This window comes from Sylvia atricapilla, chromosome 10 (genome assembly GCF_009819655.1).
Source record: "Sylvia atricapilla isolate bSylAtr1 chromosome 10, bSylAtr1.pri, whole genome shotgun sequence".
NCBI lineage: Eukaryota > Metazoa > Chordata > Aves > Passeriformes > Sylviidae > Sylvia > Sylvia atricapilla.
The window spans coordinates 1,493,287-1,518,852 of NC_089149.1; the positions used below are offsets into that span (position 1 = coordinate 1,493,287).

General features: G+C 48.1%; 1 protein-coding gene and 1 long non-coding RNA gene across 4 annotated transcripts; both read left to right on the forward strand.

Annotated features, from left to right (window-relative positions):
- Positions 1-881: 881 nt before the first annotated feature.
- LOC136365313 (uncharacterized) lies at positions 882-3,184 on the forward strand. Its single transcript, XR_010744343.1, has 2 exons — positions 882-2,706; positions 2,750-3,184. It is a non-coding gene; the product is annotated as an uncharacterized lncRNA (long non-coding RNA).
- A 1,285-nt stretch (positions 3,185-4,469) lies between these two features.
- Positions 4,470-17,288, forward strand: MFSD1 (major facilitator superfamily domain containing 1). Of its 3 annotated transcripts, XM_066325665.1 has the most exons (17): positions 4,470-4,637; positions 5,854-5,906; positions 6,267-6,379; positions 6,763-6,805; positions 7,141-7,208; positions 7,581-7,689; positions 8,296-8,398; positions 9,218-9,316; positions 9,835-9,946; positions 10,420-10,476; positions 11,749-11,905; positions 13,000-13,097; positions 14,068-14,180; positions 14,639-14,686; positions 14,838-14,898; positions 16,747-16,861; positions 17,073-17,288. In XM_066325665.1, exons 1-17 carry the CDS (start codon positions 4,487-4,489, stop codon positions 17,130-17,132), a joined length of 1,560 nt encoding a protein of 519 aa, XP_066181762.1. In that variant the 5' UTR covers positions 4,470-4,486; the 3' UTR covers positions 17,133-17,288. The 3 variants fall into 3 exon arrangements, with proteins under 3 accessions (XP_066181762.1, XP_066181763.1, XP_066181764.1); XM_066325666.1 differs by lacking the exons at positions 16,747-16,861; positions 17,073-17,288 and adding an exon at positions 15,926-16,542; XM_066325667.1 differs by lacking the exons at positions 16,747-16,861; positions 17,073-17,288 and having other exon boundaries at positions 14,838-14,902.
- The last annotated feature ends 8,278 nt before the right edge of the window (positions 17,289-25,566 follow it).

Genomic DNA, 25,566 nt, shown 5'->3' on the forward strand with positions numbered 1-25,566 from the left:
CAATGAGAATATTTACCACAACCATGTCAACTACAGGGATAGAATTTTAATTGAATTTCCTCAGATCCAAGGCCTGGGAGAGCTGCAGAGAAGGAATTCCACAGAGGGGATGAATTAATATAAAAGTGAGGGATCAGGTGTATCAGCAAAGGAATTCAAGTTCAGGGAACAAGGGGACCATGGAATCAGGGTGTTTGCTTGGAAAGCTCTCCAGGCTGCAGCACAGAGAAGGAAAGAAATCCACCTCAGCCAGGTGATGGAAAGTCTCCAGCAAAGTTCAGGCACTGGAGGGCAGAGGAAATGCCTGAGGAGGAACTGCTGGATGTGCAGAAAACGCTCAGCCCTGGGCAGGGGAAGAGCAGGAGGCTGCCAGGAGCTCTGCCTTTGGGAGAAAGGAACTGAGGGACACAGCACAGGGCTGAGAGGGGACAGCAGGAGCCTGGAGCGAGGAGCTGCTGGGATGTCCCACAGGCTGGGTGGTGGGACAGCCCTGGATTTGGGAACAGGAGGAGCTCTGTGTCTGCAGGGATGCCAAAGGGACACTCAGCCCTGCCACGTGGGGAACACTTCCCTTTGCCACCCACTGCTGTGTTCCCAGAGGATGAGGAGCCCTGGGGACAATGAGCTCACCTTGGCCCTCAGCCAGAGCCCTTGTCCAGGGTGGGAACTTCCTTCATTCCCAGCCCCCAGCGTTTGATTCAGGATCAGAGCTTCCTCCTGAAATTCCAGGCCTGAGCTATGAAATCCTTCGTGTCCATCCCGCTGGAAGAAACAGCAGAGTTTTAAAAAGTTTAAATCTTTTGAGAATGCACCTTTTCAAAGATGAGCTCTCCAGGAAAGCCTTTGCTCCAGGTTTCCCCTGCAGTTGTTCAGGATTTCCACCAAATGACCTGGAATTTGTGTATCCTGAGGAAAACAGGCACAAAGGAAAAGTTGTGCAGGGGGCCAAGCTCAATGTTACCTAGAAATTCAGTTCTAGTCCCCAGAGCCTAAAGCTCTGAATTCCCAGAATCACAGAACCCCAGACTGGTCTGGGTGGGAAGGGACCTTAAAATCATCCCCACACCTTCCACTGGAGCAGGCTGCTCCGAGCCCTGTCCAACCTGACCTGGAACATCAGAGAAAAAATAATAAAATCCTCCTCAAAGTCCTGGCTGGGCTGAGAAGCTGCACATCATCCATGGTGCTCCTACACTCTCCCAGGGCTGTTTTTCACTCCATTTCCTGAGCTGTCTGTTGCAGAAGGAGCCTGGCTGACACCAGCTGCCCTCGGGAAGAGCTGTGAACTTCGGGGAGGATGCAGAACAATATTTACCAGTGTGGGACAAGGAGCCACAAACCCACCCTGCTGCTGTGACTCAGCAGAGGCAAGGAGCTGTTTGCTTTGGCACAGGATCCCTCCCAACCAACCACAGGAGCTTCCTCAGGCCAGCATCTTTGCTCTCACAGAGATTTATGGGGCAGAAAACCTCCCCAGCCTCTTCCCAGCACTTTGAAGACATCAGAATTGTATTAGGATGGTGCAGAAATACCCAATAACATTTGAGCGACACAGAGAGGTTTGGAATAACCCATTCCTCAGCACATGGAGTGATTCAAAGCTGTTTGCATGCCTTTGTGGGACAGATCCTTCATCCTCTGAGGGGAGAAGTGTGAGATTTTTCCTCCAGAACCTGGATAATGGGGTAATGATGGTGGAGTCAATTTAATCATGAAGTACAGCTCCTGCTTGGTGGCAGTTTTGAAGCAGCTTCCCAAAGACAGCAATAACTCTGAGGAGCTGAACCCTGAGATTCATCCTGGTTTCCTGGGAGCTTTTAGTGTCCTGAGTGCTCCCTGCACCTGCACTGCAAGGAGGGGAGGCCACAGGCACGAGGATTTTATGGCCCCTATAAAGTCCTGTACACAGCTTTTCCTCCATTTACTGCCCTTAAACGCAGCTTTTGTGGGATCATATGGCACTTTAAGTGCTCTGATTTATGGGAAAGCAGCAACTGCATCTGTAATAAACATCCTAAAGCCCGAGTTTAAGAGCAATCCACTGTGTTTATTTGGCACATAAACGCTCACCTCACATGCAGTGCATGTGCCTGAGCTCACAGGAACATCACAGGCACAGCAAGGTCACAGCCAAGGGGGAGGTGGAAGTGACAGGGGAGAAAGGCAAATATTGGGAATTAGCAAATGGAAAACTGCCCTTTTCTCCTGGTAAATACTCTGGATACGTGGCTGTCATTTCTTACCCTCTGATAAAGAGCCTGGTGTTACACAGAACAAGATAAATATAACCCCAGGCTCGGTTTAGCTTCGCTTTCCAAAGTTATCTGTTGTATCTGTGGATAGAAATTGTTTCCCTGGAATTAGGAAACTCGTGGTGCCTCTGTGAGGTCAATTATCTTTGAGCTCCCTCAAGTGGCAGTGAAACCTTGGAGTTTGTCACCGGAACTCTCGGGTTTGTCACAGAAATCCTCGAGTTTGTCATAGAGATCCTCCAGTTTTTTTACAAAAATCCTCGAGTTTGTCACTGGAATCCTCGAGTTTGCAATAGAAATCCTCGAGTTTGTCACTGGAATCCTCGAATTTTTTACAAAAACCCTGGAGTTTGTCACTGAAACCCTCGAATTTGTCATAGAAATCCTCGAGTTTGTCACAGAAATCCTCAACTGTGTCACAGAAACCCTCGTGTTTTTTACAAAACCCCTTGAAGTCTGTCACTGAAATCTTCGAGTTTTTTACAAAACCCTTTGAGTTTGTCACTGAAATCCTTGAGCTGGTCCCTGAAACTTTCCAATTTGTTGCACAACTCCTTTTCTAAGGAAGCTTTGTCATTCGAGACCATGTTTTTCACAGCAGCTGTAGTAAACTGAGATACTCGCATTTCAAGGAATCCAAACCACTTCAGAGCAGTTGAACATGATCCATTTAATAACACAGTTCTCTTTTGACAGGTCTCTGAAGAGACACGTATCATGTGAAATGAAGCATTTTATGTCCAAGAGGAGTTTGCAGCTGACTCCCAACGTGATACCTGCGTGTTTTGAGAAGTTGTTTTGACTTTCTTCTGTGGTTCCTTCTCAAATTCATGACAGAGTTGCTGGAAAGTGAATGTGTTGTTCAACATCTCAGGTAAAACTCAGCCCTTTGCTTTCTACACCTTGAAAAGGTAAATAAATCCTTTGGCTTCAATCCCAAATGGTTTTGCCTCATTAAAATTTTTATTCAGGAAGAACATCTTTTAATCAGAAAGCAGTTGATGTGCACACAGGATTCAGGTCATTTTTGGTGCAAGAAGATGAAATTTGATGGCAGACTGGAGCTTTTTACAGTAAAAAAAAAAAAAAAAAAAAAAAAAAGTAGCTTTTTCTAGGGTTTGTCTAATATGGCAAGAACCTTTTGGAGCAAAGAGCTCAAGAAAAACGACTTTGGAGAAGAGAAAACTTGCAGTGTTTGAAGGGGTACAGAGAAATTGGAGTAGAAGTGTTGATGGGGAACAGGACTGGCAGGACAAGAGGGAATTAATTCCACTGGTGGGATTTTGGGAAGGAATTGTTCCCGGGAAGGGCTGGGGTGGAATTCCCAGAGCAGCTGGGATCCAGGCTGGACTCTGGGGCTTGGAGCACCTGGGCCAGTGGAAGGTCCTTGCCCATGGATGACCTTTAAGGACCTTCTAACCCAAACCATGCTGTGATCCCATGATCCATGACTTTACCACCCAAAATAAGGACAATGGAGTGATTTTACACACTGCTGCATTTCCCTGGATGCTTATTGTGGCCCTCAAACTCCATTTACCCTCACACTTACATTTGTATTTACACTTACATTTACCTTACATTTACACTTATGAGAGGAATGACACAAACAAACTCTGGGTCTGCTGGTAGATAAATCCAGCACTGAGAGAGAAAAGAAACAAAGGAAAAGAAGATATTTGCCTTTACAAACAAACTGTGGGTTTGCTGATAAATGGAACTGGATATTGAAAGATGAAAGAAACAATGGGGAAAGCCCATAAATTCCATAAGAATTAAAAGTTACAAGGGGGTTATACATTAAAGGGGAATTTTAGGTATTGGGCACTCTGGGAAGTCTGTAACTCTCAAGTCCCTCAGATAATGGGGAAAGAGAGAGGGAAACGTTCCGGGAAATTGGGATAAAAAGGAGGCTGCATCCTTCAAACTCGGAGAGACCCCAGGGGAAATGCCCCGTGACTCTCCCTTTATTCAAATAAAGCGACTCCTCTGTCTCCTTTCCGGACACAAACCACTGCCGTTTGCGGACTAATACTGCTAACACATTTACACGGACATTGACATTTTTTATATTTATTTCACGTTCCCGTTTCTCAGCACTCCCCCTCAGGCCTCAGCCCGGCGTTGCCGCGGCAACAGGCGGGTCACGTGCGCGGGGATGTCACGTGGGCGGGTCACGTGGGGCGGGTCACGTGGGGCGGGTCACGTGGCGGCGCTCACGTGAGGCGGGCGCGATGGCGGAGGAGGAGCGGGCGCTGCTGGGCGCCGATGGCGGCGATGGCGGCGGCTCCCCGGGCCCTCCCCGCGCCCTGCCCGCCGCCTGCGATCCCCGCCGCCTCCCGCACCGCCTGCTCGTGCTGGCCCTCATGTGCTTCCTGGGATTCGGTGCGGGCCGGGCCCGGGGGCCGTGTGTGGGGCCGTGTGTGGGGCCGTGTGTGGGGCCGTGTGTGGGGCCGTGTGTGGGGCCGTGTGTGGGGCCGTGTGTGGGGCCGTGTGTGGGGCCGTGTGAGGGGCCGTGTGTGGGGCCGTGTGAGGGGCCGTGTGTGGGGCCGTGTGAGGGGCCGTGTGTGGGGCTGTGAGGGGCCGTGTGTGGGGCCGTGTGAGGGGCCGTGTGTGGGGCCGTGTGAGGGGCCGTGTGTGGGGCTGTGTAGGGCCGTGTGTGGGGCCGTGTGTGGGGCCGTGTGTGGGGCCGTGTGAGGGGCCGTGTGTGGGGCCGTGTGTGGGGCCGTGTGTGGGGCCGTGTGAGGGGCCGTGTGTGGGGCCGTGTGTGGGGCCGTGTGTGGGGCCGTGTGAGGGGCCGTGTGAGGGGCCGTGTGTGGGGCCGTGTGAGGGGCCGTGTGAGGGGCCGTGTGTGGGGCCGTGTGAGGGGCCGTGTGAGGGGCCGTGTGAGGGGCCGTGTGTGGGGCCGTGTGAGGGGCCGTGTGTGGGGCCGTGTGTGAGGGGCCGTGTGTGGGGCCGTGTGAGGGGCCGTGTGTGGGGCCGTGTGTGGGGCCGTGTGTGGGGCCGTGTGTGGGGCCGTGTGTGGGGCCGTGTGTGGGGCCGTGTGAGGGGCCGTGTGTGGGGCCGTGTGTGGGGCTGTGTGGGGCCGTGTGTGGGGCCGTGTGTGGGGCCGTGTGTGGGGCCGTGTGTGGGGCCGTGTGTGAGGGTGTGAGGGTGTGAGTGGGGCCGTGTGTGGGGCCGTGTGTGGGGCCGTGTGTGGGGCCGTGTGTGGGGCCGTGTGTGGGGCCGTGTGAGGGGCCGTGTGTGGGGCCGTGTGAGGGGCCGTGTGTGGGGCCGTGTGAGGGGCCGTGTGAGGGGCCGTGTGTGGGGCCGTGTGTGGGGCCGTGTGTGGGGCTGTGTGGGGCCGTGTGTGGGGCTGTGAGGGGCCGTGTGTGGGGCCGTGTGTGGGGCTGTGAGGGGCCGTGTGTGGGGCTGTGAGGGGCCGTGTGTGGGGCCGTGTGAGGGGCCGTGTGAGGGGCCGTGTGTGGGGCCGTGTGTGGGGCCGTGTGGGGCTGTGTAGGGCTGTGTGTGGGGCCATGTGGGGCTGTGTGTGGGGCTGTGTGAGGGAGGGTTCAGGTGTGGCACCAGCGCAGAGCCCTGAGCCGTCCCCTTCTCCCTGCAGGCAGCTACTTCTGCTACGACAACCCGGCCGCTCTCCAAACGCAGGTTCAGAGGGTGAGTCGCTGTCCGGGGCCTTTGATAAACAGGGATCTTTTCCGTGGGCTAACGGGACAGGGGATTTTGGGAAGGAATTCCTGCCTGGGAGGGTGGGCAGCCCTGGCACAGCGTGCCCAGAGCAGCTGTGGCTGCCCCTGCCCCCCTGGCAGTGTCCAGGGCCATTTGGAGCAACCCGGGATAGTGGAAAGTGTCCCTGGGCTTGGAACAAAATGGACTTTGAGTCCCTTCCATCCCAACCCATCCACTGATCCTGTGAATTACAGAAAACACACTTGTTTGTACCTGATTCTTCCTGAACACTTTGTGTCCCTGCAATTAGCTCCGGACTGATGGCTGTTTCTATTCCCCTTCCTCCAGGACATGAAGGTGAACACGGCCCAGTTCATGGCTCTCTATGCCTGGTACTCCTGGCCCAACGTGGTGCTGTGCTTCTTTGGAGGTTTCCTGATAGACAGAGTGTTTGGCATCAGGTGAGTGCAGTGTTTTGTGTCTCTCGTGAGGAGTGATGAGCTAAAACTGCAGCCGGAGTTTATGCTTCATGTTATGAAATTTTTCAAGCTCATAATAAATTTTTTTGATAGTTTTTCTCCCCGCTCAGTTTCAGACTTTTTAGCACTATAAATGTGCTTCCTTTCCTTCATAATTTAAATAAATTTATTTCCAAAACCGCCACCTTGTGCTGCCTGTTTTCTGCGGGAATTACTGAGCTGCACAGAATTTATTACAGAGACCTTTTTAGTTGCCCATGCACCTCCCCTTGTCTCCCTGCTGCAGGTCTAAAATAGTGTTTTGCAGGGGGGGAAAAAATGATTCTGGTTATGCATGAAGTGATTTTATTTTATTTTATTTCCAGGTTGGGCACTATAATATTCAGCATCTTCGTGTGTGTTGGGCAGGTGAGTGAGGGAGTGAAGGATGATCTGGGTGTGCAATTTGTGTTTCCCTTTAGACAGCTCACAGCTGGAGTGGGAGAATTTGGGTTGTGCTGGGAAAGGGAACCTTGGAATGGGACTGAAATCCTGGGAATGATCCACATTTTTGGTGTGGAATTGCCTGAGGGTGACACAGTCCAGCTGGGCCAGGCTGGAGGGGATGAACAGCAGAGGGAGCAGGAACTGGGTGAGAGGCATTTCTGGGAAGGGAGGAGCACTTTTGTTCGTGTTTTCAGACAGTTCTGCTTTGTTCCACACATGAAGTGCACAGTTTTCATTTCCCTGGCTGCTGTTTGCAGGTGGTTTTTGCTCTGGGAGGACTCTTCAATACCTTCTGGCTGATGGAAGTGGGCAGGTTCATATTTGGGTGAGTCTGGAAGGGCACACTGGTGCCCTTGGAGGTAAGGCCATCTAAAAAACTACAAAAACTATCCCTGAAAAACTCTCCTGCCACTTGGAGCCAAACCTTGGTGGATTCTGAAGCTGAGGAATGCAAGACCTCCTCTTGTTTTCCTTGTGTAACTTAGAAAACAAACCCCAGGATTTTGCAGGTGCTGCCGCATCAAAACCCCTAGAGCCACCACTTACTCCTCAATCACTGCAGCTCCATTTTTCAGTCTTTGATTTCTGCTGCACTCTGCATTCAATCTGCCAGCACACAGGCAGCTTTCTCTGCAGATTTCCCTGCTGGTTTTGCTGTGCCTGCTGCATTGGGGCTGTTGTGCTTTGGTTTCTCCAGGATTGGTGGCGAGTCCTTGGCGGTGGCCCAGAACACTTATGCAGTGAGCTGGTTCAAGGGCAAGGAGCTCAACCTGGTGTTTGGATTGCAGCTCAGCATGGCCAGGATTGTGAGTCTGCCCCAGGGGGGATGGAGAGGGCAGCTGTGCTCCTCTTTTGGGGGGTTTGGGGGTTTTTTAGGGCTCTTTTTGGGGTTTTTTTAGGGCTCTTTTGGGGGGGGGGGGGTTTAACCACTGCAGGTGTGTCCCTGGTGGAGCTGTGCTCTGAGGGTGTTCACCAGTATTTAACTGGTGGCAGCCTTGGGATTGAATCCTTCTCTGGGGGAAAAAGGAGGGGAAAAGGTGCTTTTTTTCTGGTGCCTGTCAGCTGGGAATCCTGTCTGACCAAATCCATCAAATCCAATTCATTTATGAACTCGTGCCTGTGGGTTTATTCACTTTCTTTTAGTGAAATCCCTTCCAGACTTGTTTAAAAGCTCAAATTGTGATGTTATACCCTTGTTGCAATGATTAATTAAATCCTTGTTGCAATGATTAATTATACCTTTGTTTATCTCCTGGTTGCAATAATGAATTTGTTACCAGCCCAGCAAGGAAATAATTTGTACCATTGGTTTAAGTTCCCTGGGTAACACTTGACTAATAAAAAACTCGTTCCTGGTGAATCCCTGGAGCTGGGAAATGCTGGATTCCTCACTATGGCTCTCTTGTGCCTAGGGGAGCACAGTGAACATGAACATTATGGGCTGGATCTACTCCAGAGTTCAGGATCTCCTGGGCTATGCTGGGCCCAGCACCCTCGGCCTGGCTCTGCTCATAGGTCAGTGACCTGGGTTGGTGTCACCTGGCTGTCTTCATGATTTATTAATCATTTGAAAGCACTTCTCAATCACTTAAAAGCGTTTATTAATCACTTAAAAGCACTTTTCAATCACTTAAAAGCGTTTGTTAATTACTTAAAAGCACTTTTCAATCACTTAAAAGCGTTTATTGATTACTTAAGGGCATTTATGAACCACTTAAAAGCAGCACAAATCTGTTTGAGCTTAGAAAGAGCAATTCCAGCACTTATTTTTATATCATATTCTCCTTTTCTCTCGGCTTACTGCAGCCTCTGAAATGCTCTGGCGTTTTTGGGGTTGCCAAATTGAAGCTTGTGTCATGTGGAGATGAAATATTTCACATCCTCTGAGCAAAGAACAGGCTTGAATTGTTTTTTTTCCTGAGGAGTGTCAAAGCTTGCCTGTGGTCACCTGATTGTAAAAATGAAATTATAAACAGTTTGGGGGTGTGTTCCCTTCCCTCAGAGCTGGGGGCATGGAGCTTTTGGTGTTGGGAATAAGGCCAAGGCCTTGTTCCTGTTCCTGCAGGGTGCAGCTGAGCAGCTTGGCTGTGCTGAGGGGGGACTGCAGGGGATCTTTTAAATAAAATAAACTCATTTCCACGTTTGTGCTGCAGGGCAGGTGTGTGCCACGTGCCAGTTTTACCCCTGAGCCTTTGAGTTGTGCAGCTCTTGAGCCCTAAAGCTGATGGTCAACTTGATGTGCCTTGACCTGTCCCAACAAAAACTGCACTAATTGGGCTGGAAAACCCAATTACTGCTGCAGCTGTCCCTGACCATGTGGTGTTGGCTTTTCAGGTGGGGTCACCTGTCTGTTCTCCCTGAGCTGTGCTTTAATCCTGGCTTACCTGGACAGGAGAGCAGAGAAGCTGCTCTGTAAGGAGCAGGGGAAAACAGGTGAGTGCTGGGCTGGGACAGACCCTGCAGCTGCAGTTCAGGTGATTCAGTGGCTGCTGCTCCACATCTTCACAGTTAGAAAGGTGATTTTTAACTCATTTTGACCTGAAGTGTCAGTTTTAAACAGCAGCTCAACAGGCACTGCCACCTGCTTTATTTATTCAAATTAATTAGTGTAAATAAATTTACACTCTTTTGTGCCATTGCCACCAGTTCTGTGTTTTCTTGGATTTCCTGTGAATTTTCTGTGGTTTCCTTTAGCAGGGAAACCACAAAACCGTGGAGCTCTTCCCTGTCAGTGTGTGCTGGGTGGAGTTTTTCCACGTGGGAGAAAAACAAACCAACAAATAAACTAAGAATAACTGAAATTAGAAACCCAGACTGGTTTGGGATGGGAGGAACCTTTTGTCCTGCAGGCAGGGCTGGGATTTGGGAGGGGTTTGGGATCAGCTGGATGCCCTGCAGTGGGGAGAATCCCGGATTTGTTTGTCCTGGCTGATGCCAGTGTGTCCCTGCAGGAGAGGTGATCAAGCTGACAGATGTGAAGGATTTCTCCTTGTCCCTGTGGCTCATCTTTGTCATCTGTGTCTGTTACTACGCTGCAGTTTTCCCTTTCATTGGCCTGGGCAAGTGAGTGCCTCTCCCTTCTCCAGCAATTCCCCAAACTGAGCCAAAAATCCTCCCAAACTTGACATTTATCAGCTGAGCTTGGTGGGAATTGCCCCTCTGAGCTCCCAGAGCACCAGGAATGTGAGTTCCTGGTGAAAACTGGACACAGGTTTAAACCATGGGCTGGGATTTGGTGTCCTGTGGGATTCCTTCCATATTCACTACCCAATATCTCATTATTTGGCTTAAATGTTGGTGATGGATTTTTTATCTTTTCCCCAAAGTATAATTTGAATGATCCTTAAATTGAAATCTCTGGAGTCTGATAACGAGCTCCTGAATTAATTATAAACGAGAATCTGGGATATTGATGTCAAAGCTCTATTTAATTTTTTTGTTAGTGGGATTCTCATGTCTTTGTCTAATTTAATTTTGATTTCCCAGCCTTCAAGTCTGCATTTTCCTCAACAGTTTTTTTTTTTTTCTTCCCTCAGGGTTTTCTTTATTGAGAAATTCCGATTTTCCCCTCAAGAAGCCAGTGCAATTAACAGGTACCTTGGGATTGATTTAATAAGGACCAGGTTTTAGGATATATTTTTGGGCTCTGGGCAGGTGGGAAGAGATTTGGGATCTCCTGTGAGCTGCATTTAAGTGGAGAAACAATTTCACATGACCCAAGGAATAACTGGGAAATGTGGATGTGTTTTTTCATTTAAAAAAAAAAAAAACCATAACAAAAATGTTTCCAGATCTTCACACTAGAAAGAAAAAACTCTGAAGGGTTTTATTTTAGTATTTAGTGATTATTTTCTGAGTGATAAAAGTATTTTATTTACTAGCAACACTAAAGAAACTCAATTTTGGTAGTTTGAGGATGAATTTGTGATGTGCAAAGCAACAAAAACACCACAAAAAAAAAAAAAAACCCACTTGCTGGGCTCTGGGTCTGTCACTGTTTCCTTGGATGCTGAGCACTCCACATCCTCAAACCTTCTGGGAATTCTCAATTATTGGGATTTTTTGGGGGGAGATGTTGATTTCTTCTCACCTGTCACTGTTTCCTTGGATGCTGAGCACTTTCACATCCTCAAACCTTTTGAGAATTCTCAATTATTGGGATTTTTTGGGGGGAGATGTTGATTTCTTCTGGCTTGTCACTGTTTCCTTGGATGCTGAGCACTTTCACATCCTCAAACCTTCTGGGAATTCTCAATTATTGGGGTTTTTTTGGGGGAGATGTTGATTTCTTCTCACCTGTCACTGTTTCCTTGGATGCTGAGCACTTTCACATCCTCAAACCTTTTGAGAATTCTCAATTATTGGGATTTTTTGGGGGAGATGTTGATTTCTTCTGGCTTGTCACTGTTTCCTTGGATGCTGAGCACTTTCACATCCTCAAACCTTTTGAGAATTCTCAATTATTGGGATTTTTTGGGGGGAGATGTTGATTTCTTCTGGCTTGTCACTGTTTCCTTGGATGCTGAGCACTTTCACATCCTCAAACCTTCTGGGAATTCTCAATTATTGGGGTTTTTTTGGGGGAGATGTTGATTTCTTCTCACCTGTCACTGTTTCCTTGGATGCTGAGCACTTTCACATCCTCAAACCTTTTGAGAATTCTCAATTATTGGGATTTTTTGGGGGAGATGTTGATTTCTTCTGGCTTGTCACTGTTTCCTTGGATGCTGAGCACTTTCACATCCTCAAACCTTTTGGGAATTCTCAATTTTTGGGATTTTTTGGAGGAGCTGTTGATTTCTTCTGGCCTCAGAATGAACAGAAGGCTGTGGGATTGTCCAGTCTTGAATTTCCCTGTCCTGCAGCATCGTGTACATCATCTCAGCCCCCATGTCCCCGGTGTTTGGCCTGCTGGTGGATAAGGTTGGCAAGAACATCATCTGGGTGCTGTGTGCTGTGCTCACCACGCTGGCCTCACACATCCTGCTGGCCTTCACCTTCTGGAACCCCTGGATTGCCATGGTAAACTCATTTCCTGGGATTCAGACCCAAACACAGCCCAAATATCAAATATTGCTTCCATAAATATCAAATATTTATTTGATAAGTACAAAATAAGCACTGGAGTTGGTGCTCAATTATTCTCTGTGCTGTGAGGTGGAAAAATTTCCTCACTCCATGACTAAAGTCCTGTGCCAGGTGCTCACTTTTTTCTCCTAAATGTTGTTACTTTAATTTATTTCTGAAGTTTATTGCTGTTACACAAACTGCTCATTTTACTCCTAAACATTGTTATTTTAATTTATTTCTGAAGTTTATTACTATTACACAAACTGCTCACTTTTCTCCTAAACACTGTTATTTTAATTTATTTCTGAAGTTTATGATCATTACTCAGACTGCCTCAGATGTGCTGGATTGAACCTCAGTAAAAATCTGCATTATTTGGAGCAAACCTAAAAATTGTTCTTTTAGGTAACTTCTGAAGTTTGTTATTACTACTCAAACTGCTCATTTTTCTCCTAAAAATTGTTCTTTCAATTTATTTCTGAGGTTTATCATTATTATTACTCAAACTGCCTCAGATGGGCTGGATTGAGCCTCAGTAAAAATCTGCATTATTTGGTGCAAACTTTAAAATTGTCCTAAACCTAAAAATCTTCATTATTGAGGACAAACTAAAAAACTTTCTTTTAATTTATTTCTGATGTTTATTAGTATTATTATTACTACTTAGACTGCCTCAGATGTGCTGGATTAAACCTCAGTAAAAATCTGCATTATTGAGGGCAGATTTCCTGAAACATTTGTTTGGAGCTGAGGATTATGCTGCTCCTCAGTGGGGCAGGGATTAAAAACTTCAATCTTCAAGCGGTTTTCTAGCTCTGGGTGCTCACTCAGGCTCCATAATTTAAATTAACAGAGTTGATTTTAGGGAAGAAGAACTTCTCCATTCCCAGAAGCGTTTCCAAGTGTGGCTATTTTAGAATTTGATGACACAAAGTGTTTGCTGAGCTGCTTTTGGGAGAGAGGGCAGGACCATGTATTGATTTATTGGTGTTCCAGCTGTGGGGTGGCCGTGCTGTGACCCTGTTTGTTTGTCCCCATGTCCCCAGAGCCTGCTGGGGGTGGCCTATTCCCTGCTGGCCTGTGCCCTGTGGCCCATGGTGGCCTTTGTTGTCCCTGAGCACCAGCTGGGAACTGCCTATGGCTTGTGAGTATTCCCAGGGAGGGGTTTTGTGTAAATCCACAGCTCCAGCACGGGGAGGGAGAGCTGGGATTGCCCAGGCTGGGCAGGAGAGTTTGGGGTCACCTGGAGAGGGACTGGGGACAGGGAATGTCAGAGCATGAGGAATGGGATTTGGGGTGGGATTCCAATGAGAGGAGCCTCCAGGAGAGCTGGAGAGGGACTGGGACAAGGGATGGAGGGACAGGACACAGGGAATGGCTTCCCATGGGCACAGGGCAGGGCTGGGGGGGATTTGGGCAGGAATTGTTCCCTGGCAGGGTGGGCAGCCCTGGCACAGGTGCTCAGAGCAGATCCCAAGGCCAGGCTGGACACTGGGACAGTGGGACATGTCCCTGCCCATGGCTGGGGTGGGAATTAAATCATCTTTAATTCCTTCCCACCCAAACCATCCCAGGATTCTCTATATTCTGGTTAATTAGAATGTGGTGCAGGGAGGTTTTGTCCTTTATAGTATTTTTTTCCTCTGGCTGGGATGGGATTCCATTGAAAGGAATCTACAGGAGAGCTTGGGATGAGCTTGGGTGGGACCTTGGATGAGGAGCTGCAGTGCCAGGACAAGGGGGATGGTTTAAACTAAAGGAGGAGAGATTGGGGACATTGGGAAGGAATTCCTCCCTGGGAGGGTGAGGATGGAATTCCCAGAGAAGCTGTGGCTGCCCCTGGACCCCTGGAAGTGTCCCAGGCCAGGCTGGATGAGCTTGGAGCAGCCTGGGGGGTGTCCCTGCCCTGGGGAATTCCTGGGAATCCCTGGGAACCCCTGGCTGCTTTGGGGATGTGGCTTTTGTGGTTTCTGCAAAACTGAGCCCTGACTTGGCCATGTCCCAGCAAATGGGGGAAGGTGCATCCCTCAGGAGCTCCAGAGGAGCTTTTCCTGAGGAAATCAGAATCCCTCCTCCTGAGAAAAGCCCTGAGTGCTGTTCCTGCTCTGTCCCAGCATGCAGTCCATCCAGAACCTGGGCCTGGCAGTGATTGCCATTGCAGCTGGAGTGATCCTGGACACCAGGGGATACCTGTTCCTCGAGGTCTTCTTCAGTGCCTGTGTCTGCTGTGAGTGTGGGGCCCTCTGGGAATGGCTTCAGGAGGTTCCATTGGGCTTTGGGGCTCCATTTTTCCTGGAAAACTGAAATAATTCCTCTTTTCTAGAGGTGCCAGCTGGGCAGTGTTGGGATGAATCCCTCTGGGAATGGCTTCAGGACGTTTCACTGGGCTTTGGGGCTCCATATTCCCTGGAAAACTGAAATAATTCCCCTTTTCTAAAGGGAGCAGTGTTGGGATGAACCCACAGCCAGTGAAGTGCTTGGGGTTGCCTTGAAGTGTGGAGTTTCAGTGTTTAAAAAGATGGAGTGAAACCAGACAAATAATGCTCTTAAAGTGTCAATTAGAAGTTTAAAATCCTTTCTGAATTACCAGAAAACTCCCCTGATTACAAGCACCATGAAAATCTTGGTTGTGGGTGAAACCTGGTCCTTTATTGTCAGCTCAGACTGTCCCTTTCCCCCCTGCAGTGTCACTGATAGCTGTGGTCATGCTGTACTTTGTGAATCACCTCACAGGTGAGTCTCTGCAGCTTCTCTTTACCTCAGTTTCTACTCCTGAAATCCTTCTTCTGATTTCTCAGTGCTCTGAGAACTCCTGGGCTGGGGGAATTTTGATACCAAAGCCACAAAAATCTCAATTTTCATGGTCCCATTGCTGCTGTTACAGGTGGTGATCTCAACTGGTCTGCAAAGAAAAGGGCAAAACTGCAGAAAGCAGCTGCTTCTGAGTGAGTACAGAGACAGGAAATGTCAGTGTCCCTGGGAAATGTTTGTCCTGGAGGGATTCAGGAGATCATTTCTCCAGTCTCATTGATATTGGATTTATTTTATAACCAGTCTGGTTTAGGATTTCACATCCTTGCCTCCTGTGAGTCAATATTTGAGGTAGCATTATCCAGGTGGCCTTTCCTGGCACTTCCCCTCGGTGTTTGCCTTGATTCCAGTGGCCTCACAGCTGAAATGTGCTGGAAAATGTGGTGGTTGGAGTGTAAATCACAGCTCTGGTGGGAAACTTTGGGCTCAGATCTGTCCCAGATGCTCCTGGTGACAGTCAGAGGCTTTATTTTTAATAAAAATTGGGGCAAGACTTTTCAATAAAATGAGATTCACTTCCTGTGAAAGGAAATGGAGCACTTGAGGTGGCAGGAATGGCTGGAATAAGGGAATTTTGACTGTTCATGGAATGGTTTGGGTTGGGAGAGACCTTAAAATTCATCCAGTTCCCAACCCTGCCATGAGCAGGGACAGCTCCAGGTTGGTTCATCCAATTAAAAGATGGTTAATTATTCTTAATGTAACATTTTCACAGGGATTCCTGTAACAATTCCAGGGATCCTGTGGGATTTGGGGTGCCCCATCCCTGTGTTTGTTACCCAGAACAATTCCAGGGGCTCAGTGGGGTTTTTGGGGTGCCCCATCCCTGTGTTTGTTACCTGTAACAATTCCAGGGGCCCAGGGGGGTTTTTGGGGTGCCCCATCCCTGTGTTTGTTACCTGTAACAATCCCAGGGGCTCAGGGGGGTTTTTGGGGTGCCCCATCCCTGTGTTTGTTACCTGTAACAATTCCAGGGGCTCAGTGGGATTTGGGGTGCCCTATCCCTGTGTTTGTTACCTGTAACAATTCCAGGGGTTCAGTGGGATTATTTGGGGTGCCCCATCCCTGTGTTTGTTACCCAGAACAATCCCAGGGGCTCAGGGGGGTTTTTGGGGTGCCCAGCCCCGTGTGTGCAGTAATTGTTGTCCCCGTTTCTTTCAGAAAGGAGAGTTGAGTAGCAAAGGCCCTCCCGAGGTGGGAGCTCCAGCCGCTCCCCAGCTGCAGGAGGCAGAGTTGGGGTGTCCCTGGGGCTCTGCAGGATCCCTTCACCCCCTGGGCTCTCAGCACTGCCTCAGCTCCTGCTTTCTTCCAACAAAATCCCTGGGTTTGCTGGGCTGAGGGCCCTGGCTCACACACCTGGAGCTCTCAGGGTGGAGCTTTCTGAGCAAAAAAGCAAATTTTTTGTTCTCACTCAGAGCTCACAACAGCTCGCTGCTGCTGCTTCTGTCACTGTCTTAATGCAAAAAACCACTTTTTAAATGTCTTCACAGCTTTGGGGTTTGTTTCCTTTCAGCACAATGGAAAACGAGCCACAGGTGCTCATCAAATGGACTTTTTTTTTGTAGGAGATTTCTGAATTCTCAGACTGCTGAGCAGTTTTTATTGCCTTCTCCGTTCTCTTTGTATTGTAATGTTCATTTCAAGGGATGAAATTTGTTTAATAGATAAAAAAAAAATTGTTCCAGAAGCTCCCTGAGCACATTGTAATCTGGGAAAAGAACCAAAAGGTTTCTCTTTCTACTGCAATCTTGGAGTGAAATAAAAGGAACCTGCAGAAATCAGCCTCTCTCTTTCTTTACACTGAATTACTGACCCCTGCACGCCTCAGGGTCGTTCACCTGCCACCCCAAAGCATCTCCTGGGTGTTAAAACAACATCAACAACATTAAAATATTAACTAACACTCAAATAACAACAATTCCCTGCTTGGGCAGGCATTTTCCCCTCAGGGCAAACCATCTTTTGCCACTTTTCTTTTGCAGAGCAGAAGAGCAGGAGAGGCTCAGACGGCAGAAGGAAGATGATTTGGCAAAATTGCTGCCAAAAGCTGATGCCTTTAGTTTAAGGAATAAATACCTGTCCAAACTTGGAGCTCAGGTATCACTGATGAGGATGAGGGGGGGGTTTGTTGGAAGAATTTTTTTGGCTGTGTTTAACAGCCAGCAGCTCCACCTCTTGAGTGCCATTCCTGGGATTTGTTCCCAGGAAGAAACCTCCCAATAATTAAAAAATCTAATGAAGGAAAGGAATCGAAGGCTGGCCCCTTTCAGCCGTTGAGGAATGTCTTTCATTTTATCTTTTTTTGCAGCTCCCAGCTCATTACTCCTCCTGTTTCTCAACCCTGGCCCACAGAAGTGTGTTGAAATAGCAGCTTGGCCCTGTGGAGAAGCAGGAATACTCTGAATTTCCTGGGCCACAGAGCCCAGCACCAGCAGATGCTCCGTGCTTTGCTGCAAGCCTAGATCCTAGATTTCAAATCTTGCCTAAAACTCCTCCTTCCTGGGCAATCCAGAGGATCCTGATGGGGAATTGTGGCCCTGGTGGAAGCTCTGAGTACCTGCTCCAGCCTCCTGGCTCAAATTACTCCGTGAGTAGCTGAGTCAGGGGCCAGGTTTGATCCCTGCCTGTGAAATAGGAAAATTCCATCAGGAATTGCTGGGATGAGCCTGGATGGAGGTGAGGCTTTTCCAGCCTCTCCTCCTTGGACACCTTCCTTGCTCTGCTTTGTTTTTCTGGGAGAAAAAGGTGAGGAAAAGCTTCCCAGAGAATATTTCAGAGGAATTTCCAGAAGTACAAAACGTGCTCAGCCTCAGGAATTTATCCCAGGTCAGGAACAGCAATAACCTCTCCAAGCCTGAATAATGTGAAAACTGATTTATTTTTTAAGAGTTAATGACTAAAAATGAAAAGAGTTAAAGCAAGAACTTGGATTTTGTTTCCAGAGGGAAAAGCCTTGAATTCCATGCTGGAACTCATCATTTTCTCATCCTTTCAGTGGGAAGCTCCTTGCTGAACAGGGAGTTCCCAGAGCTCCTGCAGAATGCACTTTGCTTTGGTTTAATTACTCCTGGAGGTAATTGGATCAGTTATCTCTGAACTGAGCTGAGCTTGCTGTAAAGGGGCAGGAGCAGGAGGTTTGTGGAGCCCCAGGAATGGAGAATATTCCTGGGATCTTCCAGGAAATATTCCTGGAGGTTATTCCTGAGATGGCTCCAGGGAATCCTCGTGTGCCACAAAAAGCTCAGGAGCCTTTGACATTTGTTTGGCTGCAGTGAGGAGTCTGTTAGAAAATGCTGCATTGGGTGTAGAATATTCCTCATTTAATATTTTTAATTTAAGCAGAACTCACAGTCTTAAAGCTGGGGTTTAAAACAGATTTTTTGCAGTGGAGATTTTTTTTTTTTTTTTTATGTCCCTGGAAAATTCTGGTCTTCCTGAGGGACCTTTTGGGTGGAATTTCAGGGTTCTGGAGGACAGTGAGGGAGCCCAAAGCAGCAGTTTGGGAGCTCCCTGTCCCCCTGAGCTGGGCTGGTCCTTTCTGGGCTCCTCAGAACCAGCACTGAGAGTTTGATTGGCTGCTTTCCTTGTGAATTTTGGGGTTGTTTTTAATAAAACCTTTTGTTGGGCACTGTGACCGGTGGTCTTTGATTGTTGAGAGTTCTGGTGTTGCCTTTGGGGGCAGGTGGGAAGGGAACTTTATCCCGGGAACTTTATCCCAAGAACCTCTCCCTTTTCCAGGGATCTCTCACTAGAGGTCAGCACTGGCACGCTGCCGCCTCGGGATGGTGGAGAATTGGGATTAAAACCTCCGAGGCTGCGGCTGCTGGGGCTTGTTTTGGTGCCTGGGTTACACCAGGCTTGGTCCTGGCACGGGGTGTCCATCCCGGGGTGTCCATCTGGAATGTCCATCCTGTCACAGGGTGTCCATCCCGGGGTGTCCATCCCGGGGTGTCCATCTGGAATGTCCATCCTGTCACAGGGTGTCCATCCCGGGGTGTCCATCCCGGAGTGTCCATCTGGAATGTCCATCCTGGAGTGTCCATCCCGGGGTGTCCATCCTGGCAGTGTCCATCTGGAGTGTCCATCCTGGAGTGTCCATCCTCGAAATGTCCATCCTGGAGTGTCCATCTGGAGTGTCCATCCTGGCACAGGGTGTCCATCTGGAATGTCCATCCTGGAGTGTCCATCCTGGAAATGTCCATCCTGGGGAGTCCAAGGCCGGGCTGGACACTGGGGCTTGGAGCGCCCTGGGGTGATGGAAGGTGGTTTTGAAGGTCCTTCCAAGCCCAAACCAGTCTGAGATTCCACGGACCAGAGTCCAATCTTTGGGAAAAGCCCCTCAATCCCTTCAACCAACTTCTCCTTGAATTTATTTCTGAGCTGGGTGAAGCCTTGGTGTTCTCCAGTAGGTTTTACAGGGGAGGTCAGGGTGGAATCAGCAGGGATTTCTCCATGGAAAGGGAGGCCTGGTGTCCACCCCTGGAGGTGTCCAGGGAATTCTGGACATGTCCCCAGTGCTTTGGGCCGTGGGGATCAGGCACAGCTTGGACTCCATGATCTTGGAGAGCTTTTCCAACCTCAGCAGTCCTGGGATTCTGTGGCTCTCCCATGAGTTACTGAGTGGCCTTGGGGAGTTCCTGGTGGCTGAGCTTTGATCAGCTGGACCTGACCTTTGGAAGAAACATTCCTCATCCCTTTGGGATTTGAGGCTGGAATCTCTCTGGCCTTCAAGCCAAAGTGGGGCCTCCCAGGGAACAGAAGGAAGGAAAAAAATTGCTGCTGTTTCCCCAAGCTGCTCTTCCTGGGATTTTGATTTTGCAGCTGCTCCTCAAATGATCCCAATCAGCGTTAGCCTTTAATTAATGGAGTTGTTTAAAAACAACATTTTGTGTTTTCCAGAGCTCTGTGTGTGGGCACAGCAGGAACTCAGCCCCGGGGGAACTGGCACATCCCTGCTGGCAGCTGGAACGGGGATGGAACAGCCAAAACAGGGGAGGGAAATGTTCATTCAGGGCTGGGGCAAACCCAGAGGGGCATGTCCCCAAACCCTGATGGAGATTTCCTTCAACTCCAGACTTCAGGTTAAAAACCCGACTTTATTCCCAGGATGTCTGCAGGTGAGCATTGCGTGGATTTCTGATATGATTCGATATTTTTAGATATGGATTTGGGGGTTATTTTAGAGTGCAGCAGATCAGATGAAGAGCACAATCCACGGACTCAATTTTTTCCCCTTTGCACGGAATCATTTTTTCCCTTCTCCTTTCCTCCTGCATTTCCTGCTCTCCCTTTGCCCAGGCTGCTGCTCTGTGGGGTTTGTTCATCAGCTTAACCCAATTAGTGCCTCGGGAACAGAGGCTGATTACCCTGCACATCCTTTTGATATCCATCACTGGAATACTCCCTAACAGAGTTAGCAATTGGCCTCCCAATGAACCAAAAGGGTTCAGGAGCTCATTGCAGGCAGGAACACCAACCCTGCTCCCCCAGCCCTGCCAGGAATGGGGCACATTCCCAAAGCGGGGCTTCTCTGGGGGATTCATTGGCTTTTTTCTGTCTTGAGGTAGAAAACACGGTTTGGATTTCATGCAGCACTTCCAGAATTGCTGATCCCTGTCCGAGCTTTTTTTATGGAGAGCCTTCCCTGGAGAATTTCCCTTTGAGGAGCTGCAGGAATCAGGAACTCAGATCATTCCACAGGGACTTTGCTGATCCCTGTGGGTCCCTTCCAGCTCAGGATATTCCAGGATTTGTTTGTCTTTCCAGGGAAACAGAAGGGGTGAGTGAAGACAAAATGAGTTTTTTTTCCCCTACAGATCATCTCTCGATTTAGTGAATTCTTGGACAATAAATTGTGGGTTTAGGTTTCCTTCTGAGCAGCAGAAAGCCAGGAAATCCTGTTCAACACCGGGACAGGCAGATCCCCTTGTCCTGGCTGCTGTCCCCTGCCCAGGGCACATCTCCCTTGGCCCTGGCAGGAACGTGGGCAGACAACTGCGGAAGGCTTTTGATGTTCTCCACCTTGGAGTGGAATAATCACCCCGAATTCTGCTCCACCTTCAGTGGAAAATGCTCTTCCCCAGGAGAACCTGGCACAGATGGGATCTGCTGCTCCTGGGGCTGCAGATTCCAGCTCTGAGCCGGGTAAAATCATTTATCCCTGTTACTCCTCGGGTCAGGGCTGGATTAATGGCAGCTCGGCATCATTAGCTATTAATGAGCTCCCTCTGATTTATTTTTCCTGGCAGCCTTCCCCTGCTCCATGCATCATTCCCAACCATCCCATTTCCCTGCTGCAGCTCAGTGGGCTCTCCCATCATCCTGAAGGGTCATTTAGGGGATGTCACTCCATAACCCCCCTGGTGACATCTGTTCTGTCCCAGGGCAGCTCCTGCTCCCCAGCCCCTTGGGAATGGTTTTGTCATCCCAAAGCCCTTCCCGAGCTCCAGGAGAGCTCAAATAACAAACTGGATCCCAGGGAATTGTGGTGTGGGATATTAAAGTCAGTATTTATTTGCCAGAGTCGCTCGAGGGGGGGGGTTAATTGGAGCAGCTTTTCTGCTCAGGCTGCAGAACGGGGCAATAAAAATCCCAGATTGATGGTTATGAGCAGATTAAATGGGGATCAAAGTTATAAATTACAGCCCTGCCCGAGCTGGGATTGGCCACCAGAGATCCTGCTAAGTGCCACTGGTGTTTAATGAGCTCGTTTATTTGCAGGCCTCCAACTGTATCAACTCGGGGAGTTTATTGAAAGTGTGTTTAAAATAACAACGTGTGTCAGGAATATGGGATATGGGCTGGGCTGCCTGGGTCAAAGAGCCCCGAGGGGAAAAGCAGGAGCTGAAAGCAGAAATTTGGATTTCCAAGGGAAGTCTGAGGGCTTGGGGAACATGAGGGGATTCCATCCTGTGGTTTTGCACTGCTGGGATTTTGGGTTCTCCTGGTTTTTGGGTATTTCAGTGTAAACACGAGGCCTTAACCTGCCAGGTGTTAAAAATATGGGATATGGGTTGTGGTCAGACATTCCAGAGGGAAAAAGGGTTGAAAACAGAAATCTGGGTTTCCAAGAGGAGGCTGAGGAGCGTGAGGGTGGTTCTGGGATTTGGGGTTCTCCTGGGTTTTTGGCCATTTCACCAAAAAACCCTCAACGTGCAGCAGATGTTTGTGGGATGTCCCTGGAGGGCTGGATAACCTGGTTATCCATGGAACAAATCCAATGTCCCCATTCCCAAGGGCCGTGGAGGAACCTCAGCAGCACAAGGAGAGTTCCTGGAGCCCTGTGGAACTGCTTGGAGAAGGTTTCTTTCATCTCCTTGGCTGGTTTTTACCCTGTTGGGAGACTGTCCCTGGTGACTCCAGAGTCTCCCCATCTGCTCAGGGAAGGAGAGGAGATGGAGAGCTCTGGAAAAGGCAGAAAAGTGGGAATCTCCTGATATTATTTGCTCGTAGCTGGGCTAAAACTCAAAAGCACAACCTCCACGTAACAGGGATTTGCTGAAAGCACCGAGATCATTTTGTTGGATTGTTCCTCAGCTCCAGAGCTGAAAACTCACAGAGAAAAGCTGAATTTAGGCTGCTCTACGAGGAGACTAAACTCTATTTCCTGACTTGCTGAGGGAGATTTCTAATTGGGGTAAAAGCTGAGCTCTGAATTGATCTCAGTGCAGGACTGTGGCATCAAAAGCTCCCCATTGTCCCGGGGCCATCCTTTGTTAGAGAATCATTTGTTTTACTCCAAAGAGCCTCCTTTTTTTTTTTTTTTTTTTTTTTCCTTTTCCTTCCTCTATTAAAAAGTTGATTTTTTTTTTAATTTTTTTTTCTTTTCCTCCTGGGAGTTCCTGATTAAACATTTCAGTTCAAAAGGGTTTGTGGAGGCTTTTGGGGAGGGAGGATCCGTGGGGATGCTGCGGGTTCAAAGCAGCCTCTGCTTCCTTCCTCTTGCATCAGCACTTTGGATCAGCTCTTCCCTGGCCCTGGGAAAAGCCAGAAAGGGGCCCTTTCAAAGGGCAGAAAATGGTATTTAAAGTGATTTTTATAAAAAATGATCCTATTTAAAGTGGTATCGTTTGAGGTGGTGTTACTTCAGGTGATATTTAAGGTGATGTTATTTAAAGTTGTATTAATAAAGGTGATATTTTTCGAAGCGATGTTATTTTAAGGTGATATTATTTTTTGGGGGGTGATTTTTTTTGAGGTGATCTTTTTCGAGGTGATTTTTTTTGAGGTGGTATTATTTAAGGTGATATTATTTAAGGTTATAATTTTTTTATGTGATACGATTTAAGGTGATTTTTTTTGAGGTAATATTTTTTGGAAGGGATATTTTTGAGGTGATATTTTTTGGAAGGGATTTTTTTTGAGGTGATATTATCTCAGGTTATATTTTTTACATGATACTATTTAGGGTGATTTTTTTGAGGTGATATTTTTTGGAAGGGATTTTTTTTTTTTTAGGTGATATTTTTTGGAAGGGTTTTTTTTTAGGTGATATTATTTCAGGTTATATTTTTTACATGATACTATTTAGGGTGATTTTTTTTAAGGTGACATTTTTTGGACGGGATTTTTTTTTTTTGAGGTGATATTATTTAAGGTTATATTTTTTTAAGTGATACAATTTAAGGTGTTTTTTTGAGGTGACATTTTTTGGAAGGGATTTTTTTTTTCGAGGTGATATTATTTCAGGTGATATTTTTAGGGTGGTATTTTTTTGAGGTGATACTATTCCCAGTGATATTATTTCCAGTGATATTATTTCCAGTGATATTATTTCAGGTGATATTTTTGAAGTGATATTATTTAAGTTGCTGTTTGTTATTCAGTGTAGCTGCTGGTGAGTTCCCAGCCCCTCCTGCAGATGTTGCCCTGATTTTTGGGGGGTTTGAAGGGGGAAAACCCCAATTCTGCCCCTGCCTTTGGCCCTGCAGGTGATGGGACTGGAATGGCTCAGGATGGAAAAACCCTCCCAGGTCACCAACCATCCCCAGCTCTGCTGAGGCCACCACTGCCAATGTCCCCAAGTGCCACCTTGGGCCAGCTGAGCCCCTTTCCCAGCTAGAAACAGAAATTATAACTATCCAATATAAATAATAAACCTTTCCCTGCTCCCTCAGCCTCTCCAGGAGCTCCTTTCCCTTTCCCTGCTTTAAGTGCACCTTGACCTCCCCACTTTTCCTGGGGGAAAATGAATTAAATTTCAGCCCAGCCTGGTTCTGTTGGAGCCCCTGAGGGCAGCAATTAAATGTAATAACAGCAACTGCAGCTTTTAATAAAAACCGTGGGGTTTTTCCTAAAGAAATGAGGTGAAGTCTCTGACATGGGGCAGAGCTGGAGGAATTTATTCTTTTTTCCTGTGTTTCCAAGGGCTGCTCCTGGAAATCCTGAGGAATATCTGAGGAAGGAGCCACTTCCACCTAGGAAATAGAGGCAGGGAGATGTGCAGGAATTCTGTCCTTGCCCAGAGAAGCTGTGGCTGCCAAATCCCTGGAATTGTCCAAGGTCAGGCTGGATGGGGCCTGGAGCAGCCTGGGATGGGGAAGGGCCTCTAAGGTCCCATCAGAATTTAAGGGAATTTAAGAGAATTTAATGGAATTTAACAGAATGGGATGGGCCCTAAGATCCCATTAGGATTTAGGAAAATTTAGCAGAATTTAGCAGAATGGGATGGGCTCTAAGATCCCATTAGAATTTAAGAGAATTTAAGATAATTTAAGGGAATTTAAGGGAATGGGATGGGCTCTAATGTCCCCTCTTTGCATCTTCTAAATGGGAAAAAAATAGGGGGAAAAAATAGGGAAAATTGAAAAAATGGGGAAGAAAGGAGGGAAATGGGTAAAAATTGGTGGGTGAATGGGGAAAAATCATTCCACGATTCTCTGATTCCTCTCTGCTGGGGAAAAATAAAAAGGGATTTAGTGTGACCTGGAGGCTGGAGGTTGTTCCCCCTGGAGAAGGAGGGAATGCTGCTCCAGCAGCAGCTTCCTGGGAGCCCTGGAAAAACAACCCCCACCTCACATCCGAGGGAAATCAAGCACCAGAATGAACCCCATAAATTACAATAATTGTGCCTGGCAGCATGTGGTAATTTCAAATGGATTAATCTAACAAGGCTTAAAGAGGAATAAATAACAAACATCTCCATGCAGCGGGAATCCTGCTCTTCTCCTCCATTCTGCCTGGATATTAATTACTGCTCATAAACCTCGGCAGAAAAATCAATCTGGGAGGAGAAGGAAGGAGGGATTGAGCAGCAGAAATGGGGCAGAGCTGGGTGAGCATTCCCAGAATCCCGGAAAATTGGGAATGTGCTGCCTCCATCCCTGGAGTGATGCAGGTTTGGGATCAGGGCTGGCCTCTCTCAGGTTGGGTTTTGTCTCCCTCATTCCCTGGGTGCTGCTGGTGGGGTTGGGATTCTCCATGGATGGAGCCACAGGTGGTGTTGGCACATCCTTGGAGATGATTTCAAAATAATCCTTCATTATTTCAAAAAAAAACCCCTGTGGAATTCATGAAATATTTTGCAGCCTGACCCAGGACCAGTATCCAGGGAAATGCCTCCAAATTAACCATGGAGTTAGAAGAATCCTTGGGGACAAGACCCAGGGGTTTGCCAGCAGCACCTTCAGCCCCAAAGGCCCCACATTTATCCTGGAATGCTGGTTTTTGCCTTCCAGCTCTCCACAAAAATCAAATTCTGGGCGGGCAGGAGCCTCCAGGGCTGCCCAGTTTGTGTCCTGGAGCTGCTCCTCCAAATCCACATCCCCAGAACCAGCAGTCCAACCCTGCTGGAAACGAACAAC

Coding starts and splice junctions, on each gene's coding strand:
- MFSD1 (XM_066325665.1), top strand. CDS start 4,487: ATGGCGGAGGAGGAGCGGGCGCTGCTGGGCGCCGATGGCGGCGATGGC. Junction 5,907..6,266: donor TCCAAACGCAGGTTCAGAGG/GTGAGTCGCTGT, acceptor CCCTTCCTCCAG/GACATGAAGGTGAACACGGC. Junction 7,690..8,295: donor AGCTCAGCATGGCCAGGATT/GTGAGTCTGCCC, acceptor TCTTGTGCCTAG/GGGAGCACAGTGAACATGAA.